At 44.8% G+C, this 13,149-nt stretch overlaps 1 protein-coding gene across 5 annotated transcripts in view; it reads left to right on the top strand.

The window, feature by feature from the left end:
- Positions 1-13,149, top strand: part of KANSL1 (KAT8 regulatory NSL complex subunit 1) — a 172,291-nt gene that overhangs the window by 155,947 nt on the left and 3,195 nt on the right. For 4 of the 5 annotated variants that reach the window (XM_061144289.1, XM_061144291.1, XM_061144288.1 and 1 more), the window contains 5 exons: positions 7,283-7,465; positions 7,931-8,119; positions 8,457-8,605; positions 12,108-12,229; positions 12,880-12,937. In XM_061144289.1, the coding sequence (XP_061000272.1) occupies positions 7,283-7,465; positions 7,931-8,119; positions 8,457-8,605; positions 12,108-12,229; positions 12,880-12,937 (701 nt within the window). The remainder of the gene's footprint in view (positions 1-7,282; positions 7,466-7,930; positions 8,120-8,456; positions 8,606-12,107; positions 12,230-12,879; positions 12,938-13,149) is intronic. The other variant, XM_061144292.1, reaches the window with a different exon arrangement.

Genomic DNA, 13,149 nt, shown 5'->3' with positions numbered 1-13,149 from the left:
ACTATGTTTTTCTCGCTACTCTGTCCTTCATAGCACCTTACAGATAGTCTGTACACATTTTTGAAAGGAGGGTAAACCATAATTGGGGTCTAGGGAATGAGAATTATGTTGGATGTAAAATTTACTTAGTGGTATGTGAAGAAAATCAGGTTTTTAGCATGAGTGGTATATTATCTTTTTCTTAAAGGGACACATAATTTGGGCTTTATGGATCATACGGTCTAGGTTTAGTCTGTGTTGGAACTAGGCAGCTCTGCCATTGTAGAACAAAACCAGTATGTAGACTATGTCTACATATAAGGAGGGGAGTGTGACTGTTTAAATAAAACTTTATTTATAAAAGCAGTCATTGCTGATAAACTATCCTAGAAAATCCCCTCTTCTAATTGACAGTTGATCAAACATTAGATGACCATAATCCCCTCAGATTTCTTATCTGTTCTTCAAATGATTGGATTCTTTCTTGGTCATCTAAATCTGTTAGCTACCCTAAGCCTTATTATTAAGACTCTCTCCAGCTGTAAGAAAGGACATGGTATAATAGTCTTGCTGCTGTGTGACTTCTCGTAAGAGTGGAAATATTTAGAAAACTTGGAACATGAACAGTAAACTAGGCAAGGGTTTAGATCAGGAGTGATGGAGCAGTAAAATACACTTTAGAACATAATGAACCCCAATTATGGTTACCCTCCTTTCAAAAATGTGTACAGACTATCTGTAAGGTGCTATGAAGGACAGAGTAGTGAGAGAAACATAGTCCCTTATCCTCAGAGAACTTAAGTATTCTGGAGGTTGGGGCCATATGGGGAGATTATTTGCAAACCAATGAGACCAATCCAAATTATGGCTTCTGTAGTCTATAGAGAAGTTTTTAACATTTTTGCTCATGAACTCCTCACCATTTGAACATTTAGAACATAAACATTTTCCTCTGTGCTTCAGATTCCAGAGTCATTGACTTTTACCCTCTCTTGCCATTTGGATTATGGCTCATGTAACTTAAGATAATATTTGTATAGCATTTATAGTTTACATGCACTTCTCTTATTCTTGTCTCATTTGGTTTTCTCAGTAGTCTTGTAAAGTTACTTCAGTTTTACATATCAAGAAATAGGCTTAGAGAGGTTGTGGTTTATCTCAGGCTACATAGCTGATGTAGCAGGCTCCAAAATTTAAACCCAAGTAATCTGATTCCTGTCCTTCTTTTCACTATAATTCATGCTTCTGCCCTGCCAGGTTATTAAGAGAAGTCAGATTTCTGCCCATTTCCAGACTGCAGCTTCAGGCAGAGACACCAAGACGACTCCAGAACATTTGTTGAGTTATTCTCTTAAGATTACACTGTTGAACTGCATGCTCTCATATTTGAATAAAGAAGCCTGAAGCTTGTATAGTTACATTAAGATTCTGATAAGATCTTTTGCCTGTTCACTATCAGCTGATAAGTATGTTGGTCATTGCTTTGTCAACAGTATTACCTTGTATAGTTATGAATTCTCTCTCCCATCACCTAAATATGCCCAAGACATCTGCCTAACATCTCCTGCTCCGTCATTCTGTAGTCCCTGTGGTCTTTATTTTCCTGTCTGTCTCTGTCTTCTCTCTGAGCCACCTCCACCCTTTCCCCACTCTCTCCCTTCTGTCAGTCACACACAAACACACACACATCCTAATTATGACTTTGGGGTTTGGACAAGAGAGATGGTCATTAAATTCTCTTTATGAGACAGTAAAGGAGAATAATATATGTTATACTTTCTCAAGTCGAGGATTAACATATCTGCCTATGAATACAGTAGACGTTCTGTGGCTTGACCCAGGGACCTAATTATTGTGTCTAATATTGTGACTATTGGGATTTTTTACTTGATTCAGACAACTGCCACACTCAGAATGCAGAATGCCACATTTGTAAACTGGAAGATTGCCAGGGCCACAAAGATGTGAATAGTGCTTCCTGAAGTATTGATATTCCCCATATCTTTTTGTGTAGAATAGTAAGTAATAGTGAAGACTAGCAGCCAGCATATTGTGTGGGTCAAATCTGACCTCTGGGCCACCCCGTTCTTCTCTAGAATACATTTAAAGATGGCAGGACTTCCAACTTTTCATTTCTCTGTAGTTTTACTGATGTTTCCTAGCCAGTCTGAGTACTTTGTTGGGGTGGGAACCAATTGCAGCTCTTAATCCTAGAGTTCATCTCCCATCTTACCACACCTTAGCCACTCCCATTCATTTTAGGAACTGCTCCCTGGCTGGAAGGTGGAGACATTAGGGTGTGATAACCTTTTAGTTAACCACCCTGGTGGCTCAGAGGTGGAGTGTCTGCCTGCCATGTTGGAGACCTGGGTTAGATCCCTGGGTTGGGAAGATCCCCTGGAGAAGGAAATGGCAACCCACTCGAGTACTCTTGCCTAGAAAATCCTATGGACGGCGGAGCCTGGTGGGCTACAGTCCATGGGGTCCAAGAGTCGGACATGACTGAGCGACTTCACTCACTCAACCCTTTAGTATTCCAGAAAGAGGAGCTTGTTTCCTTATTACCTCATTTAATCAAGCCAGCTAAACCTTGGCTTGAAATAGAGGATGTATAACCTTGGGGTAAAGCATGTTGTCTTAGGTTTGTGCTTATTAAGAGCACCACCTGCTGGCCTTGAAGAGCTCTGCTCTCTTGAGAGAGCTTGCCAAGACAACTAGCTGTATCCCTGAGGCTACGGCAACTTACCAGCAGGAGGAGGAGGTGAGCATGACTGAACACCATGGGAAAGTGTGCTTGAGAAAATGGTGGATCATGGAATGTCAGATTCTGGCGGGCCTGAAGCTAAAGTTTTCTTTTTGTTTGAGGAAATAGTAACCTAAGGTGATGTTTCTTGTCATTGACCTGGTTAAGGATCTGTACCCTCCTGTCTGGTTAATACCACTTTAATGCCCATTGCCTATGCAGGTGTGAAATGTGTGGCGTCCTCTAGCTGAACTATTGTTCTCTTCCATTTTTATAACTCTTTCTTTGCTTCCTTTCAGGTCCTCTGTGTCTATTTTCAGAGTTGTAGCTCTGTGTGGATCCCAGGTGTTATTACTCAGAGCATGAACTCAGACTAGCAATTCCTAAGAGATCATTTTTGTTCACTGATTTTGGGGGATTTAACTTAGTTTCTCTTCACTTGTATATGAAAGCTGCTAAAACACAGCAAACTTCTAGCAATGTATAGTAGCCCGAGTCCCATAAACAGTTTGTTGTTATCCCTAACAGCTTATTCAGGGGGTTTTATAGGGGAAGTTGCTCTTGGTTCTGCTTAATAGCCAACTCCAGAGCACAAGGTAATGGTCTACACTTGTGCCAATTTTTACTTCTGAGCATTTAAGTGGGGGTGGGGAGAGGGTTAGGAGTGGAATTTTAGTTGAAAAGTCATTAACATGCTCGAGTTGAGAGGTGCAGTAGTCATCTAGTCTAGCAATAACATAAATCTTTTTTTCTCTCTTGTGTTTAGTGAGATTGATTTATAATTAGATTAATTAACTAATTATTTGAGACGGGTCTGAGGTCTTGGGCTACAACAGAGAGAGCACTGCCATGAGCCTGTGCCTGCGGCAGACAGAAGAGGTGAGAGAGAGAGAGCATGTGTGCTAGGATATCTCCAGCCCTGATCAGATCTTGCTGCCTCATTTTACAGATGAAGATGCTGAAGCCCAGCCAAGTGATTTGTTCTTGTTCTATCCTCCTCCTCAGTGATGGAACCAGGTTCTGTGTCCAGGACTACTTATTTGCACTATTAAAGAGCAGGAGGAATAAAATCACTATGCTTTTGTAGTCCCATTAAACAGCCTATGCAGACTTTCCTCATGGTCCAGTAGTTAAGACTGCATGCTCCCTATGCAGGGGGCATGGGTTCAATCCCTGGTTGGGGAAGATCCCACATGCCATGTGGTACAGCCCCCCAAAAGACCAAATAAATAAGAAAAACCGGCCTATGCCAAGTGGGAGTAACTCTCCTGCTGACACAGGGGATGTCCTGGGATATAGAAGAGGTGTTCCCCCACTTCTTGAACCTTCTTTATACCTTTGAACTCAGCCCAGCTTTCAGAATTTCTATAGACAGTGCTTTATTTCCAATACACCCTTTTCCTCAACCACTCTAAGCAAAGAATTTTTAATGAATTAAAATTCCCCTAAATGTAATTAATACCTCTAAACTCAATTCTTATGTGGGACTCTAAGGGCTAGGAGTACAGTGAGCTCTGATATCCTTAGCCTGGCTGAAAGCTGGTTGATCATTTAAGGGTTATGATAGGCGAATTTGTTTTTAAATGTGTAAAAGAAAGAATAATTATGGAAAAAATTTCACAAGAGAGCACTGTTCCAAGAGATGTGTCTGATTCTTTGAAGTGTCATGAAATACATAGTCTGTGCTATAGGAAAGAGTTAAGTTTTGCTACACTGCAGAACTCTTTTGAAAAATATTCTACACTGTCCATTTCCTTGGGAATGAATAATTTTAGAACTCTCAGATTCCACCTCAGAATTAAACTGCTCCATTCTCTGGGTTTTCCAGGTGTCTCAGATGGTAAAGAATTTGCCTGCAGTGCAAGAGATCCAGGTTTGATCCCTGGGTTGGGAAGGTCCCTTGGAGAATGCCATGGCCAGAGGAGCCTGGCGGGCTGCAGTCCATGGGGTCACAGAGAGTTGCACACGACTGAGTAGCTAACACACTTAAGCATCAATTCTTTGGGCCAAAGAATAATTTCATGGTGTAGTGGCTAAGAGCATGAGTTTTAGAGTTTTACAGACTTGAGTTTGAATGTTGCTTGTTCCTTTCTAACCCCTGAAGGAAGAAATGGCAACCCAGTCCAGTATTCTTGCCTGGAAGATCCCATGGGCTGAGAGGAGCCTGACAGGCTGAAGTCCATGGGGTCTCAAAGAGTCAGACACAACTGAGCTTGTACACTGTGTTAGTTACTAAACTGGGGAACCTTGACAGTTAATTCACCTTTCTAAATCTGTTTTCTATCATTAAAAGGAGCATAGTAATGCATCCTGGAATTGTTATGAAGGTAAAGTAATACACAGCACCAGCCACCATATAATGGGTTTTTTATTTTTTTAATTTTATAATGGGTTTTTTAAATGTTCACTCATCCCCCTTTTCTTTGCCCCCCACTCCTAGTTTAGATCAAGCACATCCTCTACTTTCCCTGGGAGCCAGAACGCCATTAATGTTTGAAGTGAAGTGAAGTCGCTCAGTCATGTCTGACTCTTTGTGACCCCATGGACTATAGCCTACCATGCTCCTCCATCCATGGGATTTTCCAGGCAAGAGGACTGGAGTGGATTGCCATTTCCCTCTCCAGAGCATCTTCCCGACCCAGGGAATGAACTCGCCTCTCCCGCATTGTGGGCAGACGCTTTACCATCTGAGACACCAGGGAAGTCCTAAGTACATTAAATATAATAAATATTAAGTAATTCTGGGAAAAGAAGGCATGCCATAGGTTGCAGTGATTTTTGAAAGATGGAAAGCAAGATAACTATAGAGAAATAAAACTAGAAAAAAGGAGCCCAAAGCGTATGCTTTTAGTAAACTCTTGTCAGGTAGCAGCTGGTAAGGGGACGGTTCTTTGCCCACACTGAAAAAGGACAGAAAAACAGGGATGGGACCTGGGCATTTGGGTGATAGATCTGGACTTGTTCTGAAATATAGCTAGGTTAGATTTTAACCCTTTTCCATAATGCAGTGATGTTTCATTCTATGCTACAGTATTGAGTATGGACTCGGGGACTGGGACTTTTGAGTGTGTCTCAGGTGGTTAATGATTGATTCCCTGGAGGAACTGAGAGCTAAAGTGAGATGTGCTGATCTTCAGATGTAAAAGGACCATGAGAAGGTTTTCAGAACCCTGAAGACAGACCCACCTATATCCCTGGTGGTGAAGTTTCAGAATGAAACTAGAAAAGGAAAATTATAAAGTTCAGATTGCCACTAGAGGTTCTAGCCAGAGTAATAGGACAAGATGTAGAAATAAAGGCATACAAATTGGAAAGAAAGTAAAGCAGCTTTTTGTAAATGATGCATTTGTGTGTGTAGAAAATTCTAAGGATTCCACAACAGCTAACAAAACTTAATAATAGATTTGAAAAGATCACAGGATACAGGCCACTGTATTAGAAATTACTATATTCCTACATACTAGCAGTAAGCAATTATAAACAGAACTTTTAAAAAGTGATAATGATGACATTATTATTTGTAAGTCATAAAAATATGAAGTACTCAAAGAATCAGTTTAACAAAATGTGTATAAGAACTGTACAATGAAAACCACCCAACGCTAATGAGAGGAAATAAAAGAAATCCTAAATAAATGGAGAGAAATACCATGTTCACAGATTGAAAGATTTGGTATTGGAGTTCGCCCCAAATTGGCTGAGTCAATATAATAGCACAACAAGCTCCCCCCCACCCCACCAAAAGTTTAAAAGAAGAAGCAGAGCACCTACAAATGATTGAGTCAAATTCCATCTTATTGGTGATACTGTAGTAATAGCTTTAAGGATCTGAGAGAAAACTGGTTTTAATCTTGAAATGCTCTTTCTAAAGAAATTACTCAAACTCAAGTCCGCATTCTTAGGAAAATAAAAAAAAGGAAACAAACAAAATGGAAAGATACAAGAAAGAGTAGTGAACCCCCCCAAAAAAGGTAGAAGTTATAATTAAGTCTAAAAGATTTAATTTGTAATATTCAATATTAATCAATTCATTTACTTAAAAACCTAGGTAATCCCCAGATAGGGAGGTGGTGGGTGTCTGGAGGAAGGAGGGAGAAATGATCTAGTTCTTTCTAGGGAAAGATGCAGTGCCCAGTCCAGTGCCTGATAAAGTAGCAGACAATAAATAGTTGTTGAAGGAATATAAATCCTGATTAACTTTATGTTGAAAGAAAGAAATAACCTTGAAATGTTTCAGTTTCTAGAAGAATAAGAACAGGATGTTCTTTCAAACCAATGGAGTTTAACAGATTTAGCGGAACACGGGAACAAAGAAAAGACCATCATAGATTTTGGTTTTGTTTGGAACTTGAAAAATAAAAGGCAGCAATGACTTCCCTGTGAGTAGAAGAGTGACCTTCAGTGATGTTCCAATAAACAGATCTTCCCCCTGACAGTGCTTGTTCCTCGAAGTCATCCTACCACTGGGCACATAAGAGAAGGGTGTGAGGTGGGTCTCGCTCCCTGGAGAGCCGGAGCCCAGGGGTCTGGACTGATGGTGACGTTTTGTGTTTCTTGCAGATGTCCCCACAAGCCTGCACTTCCAGAGCATGCTGAAATCTCAGTGGCAGAACAAGCCTTTTGACAAAATCAAACCTCCAAAAAAGTTTTCACTTAAGCACAGAGCACCCATACCAGGCAGTCTGCCAGATGCAGCTCGTAAAGACAGGCACAAGTTGGTCAACTCCTTCCTAACAACAGCCAGTAAGTTTCAGGGGTCCATAGAGTCCTCCAGTTATTTTTCTGTTCCTCTTATGTTCTCAGGTTACTGGTATGGCCATGGCAGTCTGATGGGGTTGGGAGAGACAGTTGACAGATGCAAGTTCAGCCCACAGTCTTCTTTTTTGCTCATCTTGGATGCTCTGGGATGGACTATGAAAGCTGTTCCAGACATCAGGTGTTCTGGGGCTCAGTGAGCAGCCAAGTGGGGCATGGCATTGGGTGCATCTGTGGGCCGGCTGTCTTTTGTAGTCTGGTGTCACATTTTTCTCCAGTTGAGAGCCTGGTGGGCTCCCTGGCCTGTCCTGGCCAGTGTGTTGCTTGCTAGGAGCTTCAGTCCCAGAGGACTGTCCTGCTGCCCTGGGTGTCTGTCATTGACCTAGAGTGAACTCAAATAAGAAAAGGTTGAGAGAAGATATTTCACAGCTCTTTTTCTGTTCCCCTCTTCAGAGCTGTCCCATCACCAAACCCGGCCTGACAGGACCCACAGGCAGCACTTAGACGATGTGGGGGCCGTGCCTATGGTGGAACGAGTGACAGCGCCAAAAGCAGAGCGCTTGCTCAGTCCGCCGCCACCCGTGCATGACCCAAACCACAGCAAAATGAGATTGCGAGACCATGCATCTGAGAGAAGTGAAGGTAGGGCCAGGCCCGGCACCTCCGCCTGCATCTGCACCTGCGCAGGGCTTTCTGGGGCAGCTGGGCTTCCTGTAACTGCCCCTAGCTGTGTCCTTCACTTGCTAGGAAGGCAGAGTAGGAGGGGTCCGACCGCTTCTGAGTGTAGGTCACTCTTAACTGCTATAGCAACCTCTGCTCCACACCCTGCCTCCCATCAGCCAGTTTGCTTCATCTTTTTATCCTCTAGGCTTAGAAAGCATTTTTGCCTTTACTGAGTATTGCTGGCCTTCCTAACTTGTGCTGGAAGTAGAGCAGGTTGAGGTAGCCATGTATTCCTCTTTTCTGTTGACCTCTGCAGTATTGAAGCATCACACGGACATGAGCAGTTCGAGCTACTTGGCGGCCACCCACCACTCACCACACAGTCCCTTGGTGCGACAGCTCTCCGCCTCCTCAGACACCTCTGCACCCACCAGCTCTAGCCCACAGGTCACAGCCAGCACGACTGTAAGTACCCGCATGGAGTGGGCCAGACAGCCCCTCTGCAGTAACAGCTCCCTCTGGTGGATTTGGAGGACAGTGTGGAAAGAGGGTCGTGAGGGCCAGGGCAGTTACAGGGACTTAGCTCATCCTGACTTGTGTGTCTTTTTTAAGTCAAAGTGGTGCTATTTAATCCTGCATTATGTTATTTTCCTTGACTTGTTCTTAGTAAAGATGGATCTGAGCTGAGCCAGCCATAGAAAGCTTGAGGCAGAGGCAAACTCTTGGGTGATCTGTGACTGTTCAAGATACATGGGACTAAGTCTCGCACAGAACTCCACAGTACCATGACTCTTAATTCCGTTGGCCTGAGAAGTAAACATGAGAGGAGGAATGCAAAAGAGGTGTCTGTGGGCCTTAAAGACGTTTGATTTCCTTGTTTTTAATCTCCGGGGGAGTGGAGCTGGAGTGTTGGGAATAAACACTGGGTGCTTGGAAGGGAAGGTTGATGTGGAGCCTGTTTTTTAGGTGTGCAGAGCAGGATTACAGATCCAGCAGGCATCACTGGCAGGACTGACATGAGCGTTCAAAGTGGTAGGCTCTCTGACTCCTGATCAGCTTTTGTAGTACCACTCTTCACCCCAAAAGCAGTTTGCACGGCCGTTCCAGACACACAGTCACGTTAATACTCTGTGATGTTTTCATTCCTCAGAATGTGCCTCCTTGAACACATATACCTGTAGCTGCTTTATGCCCACCAAAAGGGTCCTTTATATAGTAATCATCCTAATAATAATGGAGGTAGTAATAATAGAATGCTGCTGCTGTAAATGTTTACTGTGTCCGTGCTAGGTACATATGTGTTACCACATTCAACCTGCAACACCCTTCAAGGTGCAGGTGGTGTAGAAGATTCCAATTTTGTTGGCAGGAAAACTGAGGCTTTCCAGGGTTAAGTACATAGCATAAGGTCAGGCGACTTGTCAGGGTTGCAGTTGGGATTCCAACCCAGGTGGTCTGGCCATAGAGCCAGCTCTCTTGGGTCGTGCAGCACAGAGTGAACCTGGGTTGGGGCACAGAAAAGGTGACTTAGGCAGGGGCTCTGATGCCCCTTCAGAGCTTACCTCAAGAAACTTCAAAGCCCACAAAAGGTGCTTGCTCAGTAGGCTCTGCGATCAGGTGGGAATTCATGTCGTTCTGTCTCTGCTCTTAAAAATCGGACAGTCTTTCCCAGATGACCTTGTTCCTCCCTGCTTCATCCCCTCCCACACCCACAGGTTTTATCTCCATAGCGGTGTAGTCTCTGTGGTAAGCCCAGGTATCCATTAGCAGGGGTCTCAGAAAAACAAAGGATTTTACAGAGACTAATTCTAATGGAAGTCTTCTCTCAGATCCTCGACTTGGTGAAACTTCAGTGTTTTTTCACATGCCTCTTTCTCATGCCTGGAAAATGTAAACTTAGGCCTGAATCACTTGAAATTTTTACTTACTATCTAATGAGCATCAATTTTGTATATACCACTGTGCTGACCCTTGAGGCTCTCGTTGCCATATTTTTTCAAAGAATCTGGATTTATTTAATAGCGGGAAGAGTGATAGGCCAGATAGTTAAGGTGAGAGGCTACAGGACACTGGAGGGAGTGGGGAGGAGGGGGATGGGGCGTGTGCTCATGCTTGCCGCGGAAAGCCACGTGAGCCGGTGGGGCCTTCTTTTCTTTTTTTTTTCTTCTTGGACGCCCTGGATATTCTGATTTGATGGTTAGAAGAGATGGGGCCCTGAACCTATTTTTTCTCTTTTAAATATCATCTTGCGCCTCACCTTCTGGCAGCCAGGTTTGGGAACCTCTCTTCATTCTCATCACCTGCCCTCCATCTCTGGTCCTAAACAGGAGAACATAGTTAGGTTAGACCAAGTGAGTGTCTTCTGGAATTAGGGCATCTACATGTGGGGTGGGGGCTGAGCCTGTTGAACCCCACAGCCCGCTCCTGTCTCCCTGCCTTGAAGGTACTGACAGCAGACCCGAGGAGATTCAGGGAAAGTACATACTTGTTTCTGCCGGCAGTTTCACACTTGTTCTTGACCACAATCCAGGGAAAGCTGTCTATTGAGGTTCCTTTGGGTACACTTCCTGCAGTGGAGTGTGTGAGTTCAGCAGACGTGTGGGGGTGAGTCCACTGAACCTCAGCCAGGCAAGGCTTGCAGGTCTCTTCAGCTGTTCTGGTCAGCCAGTTACCCTGAATTCGTGAAGGCAGGGACAGTCTGTTCTCATTGATAGTAGAAGAAACTGAGGTGAAAAAGACATTGTGATAACCTGAAATCGCAGGTGACAGCTGCTGAGATCCTGGCCCAGGAAATACTGCCTTTCAGCATTCTCTGAGAAGGTCCTGAAATGATCGGATGGATCGGTCGTGGATCTCCTTCCGGGAACAGGAAATCGAGGGAAACAGCCTCTTCCCCCCACTCTCCCGTCACTGACCCCTTCCCTCTGGGCTGCCCACACTTGGTGGTTTGGGTTTGAATGCAGCCTCTTAGGTGTTTGCAGCTGCGCTGTCGCCATGGCAGCATGTTTGTCATCCCACTGTTTCCCTCTGGCCTCTCACAGCTCAGTTGCCGGTCTCTGTTTAAGGGCAGGGTGTTTGCTATCTGGGCACAGGCAGCCCTCAGACTTGCCCCTCCATCTAAGAAGCCGTGCCCCTTGGCTCCTTGCTTGAGTCCTCCTCCGGTCTCCCAGCTGCTGCAGAAGGCCCCGCCCCTGCTCCCTAATGTTGGATCCTTATTAAGTGTTCTTTCCCAGGAGTTTGATCTTAACTTCCTGTAGGAGCGAATCTCCTTTCTCCAGGAGTGTGAACTCTACAGCCAAGGCCTCTTCATCCATTTCCCTCCACTTCTCTCCATTGATAGAGCTAGAACGCTCTCAGCTTTTTCCCTAAAGAATAATAGCCAGAAAGGGGAACTCACATAAGGGTTCAGCAGATGGTGGGCACAGATTTAGCTGAAGAGTTCAGATCTGCGAGAAGGAAGTGCTTTCATGGCAACCAAGGTTAGCAGATCACTGAGCTGAGCCTCCCATGGGGCATCTTTCAGGATGGAAGAGTTCATCTTTTTCGTCCAGAGAGTTAGCTCTAGGCTTAAGCATTGCTTTTTCCACCGTGGGTCTCTGTCACAGAGACAGGTCTCTGTCACAGGTTGGGGGGGTTGTTAAAGGTATGTGGAAGAGTCTTAAACTGTGGCAGTTGTCTCAGGGTGCCAGGATACCCACCTCTGTGACACTGAGGAGAGGTCTCTCCACGTGAGAGGGTGGCCGGTGAGACTTGGGAAGGTCTTCCTCAGGACCCACCTGGTGTTTCTCCTAAGCACGTTGCTGGTGGGAGACCATCCACACAGTACAGGCAGTTGCTGTCATCCCTGCTGGGGCCTCCCCAGGGACCCAGATGCCTGGTTATTGGTGATCCTGTTTTAAAATCTCAGGTTTAGGATTTGATGTGTGTAGAATTGTTCTTCCCTTTTAAACTTGCCTTTGTCTTACAGCAGCCAGTAAGGAGGAGAAGGGGAGAGAGCTCCTTCGATATTAACAACATTGTCATCCCGATGTCTGTTGCTGCAACCACCCGTGTAGAGAAGCTCCAGTACAAGGAAATTCTTACCCCCAGGTAGAAGCCCTGCATGATCGGCTCTGCTCTTTGTTCTCCCTGTTACTGCCATTTCCCTGTCCCCTAGTCACTGAGTCCCTGTCCCCTACTCACTGGGGCCTAGCCTTGGCTTTTGTCATTAAGAGAAGGGATCAGAGTGAAATTCTTTCTTTTTTTTTTTTTTTAATTTCTATATATAATTTTCTTCATTGTATGTGTGCCAACCAGACCACAGGCCACAGACTGGCTATACACATGTTTTGTTTGATGCATACAGATGTGTTTTAAAATACTGAATTTGTTGTCAGCATCAAAGCAAGATTTCATATAGGAATCTTTATTTCCAGCTTTTGTTGACAAATCAAAAATTTGGGCAACCGTGTCTATGCATCCCCATGTGGTGGCAGCCAGTTGGTGCTGAGTAGCGTTGGTCCCCTTTATACAGGTTCTTCTGCTTGAGTTCGTCGGTCCCCCAGCTCTGCTCCCACCCTCAGCCTGCTTTCCCTGTTTCTGGCCCTTGTGGGTATCGAGTGTGAGACCTCTGATGGAAAGAGTCCCCCAAGGCTGAGAAGGCCCAGGGAGAGTAGCTGGCGAGTGCTCATTCCCTTGCGCATGTGTTTTTCTGGCCCGACTGCCTGCATTCTCACAATTCTGCCTTCTTGGTTTTGCAGCTGGCGGGAGGTTGATCTTCGGTCTCTGAAGGGGAGTCCTGACGAGGAGAACGAGGAGGTAATGGCATGGTCGGTCCTCTTAGAAGAGCACACACACTGCAGATACTTCAAGACCTGTGGGTGTCCAGTGCAGGCTGCGTTGTATTCTTGTCCTTACCAGGAAGAGCCTAGTATGTGGGGGAGGAGGGAGGCGATGTGCTGCTTCTAAAACTGATCTACCCCTACTTAAACGTGACTTCCTGGCGGAAAGGGGGGTCCACAAAGGTGCTC

Source organism: Dama dama, chromosome 5 (assembly GCF_033118175.1).
Source record: "Dama dama isolate Ldn47 chromosome 5, ASM3311817v1, whole genome shotgun sequence".
Classification (NCBI taxonomy): domain Eukaryota; kingdom Metazoa; phylum Chordata; class Mammalia; order Artiodactyla; family Cervidae; genus Dama; species Dama dama.
This window is presented reverse-complemented; position numbering and strand designations above follow the sequence as displayed.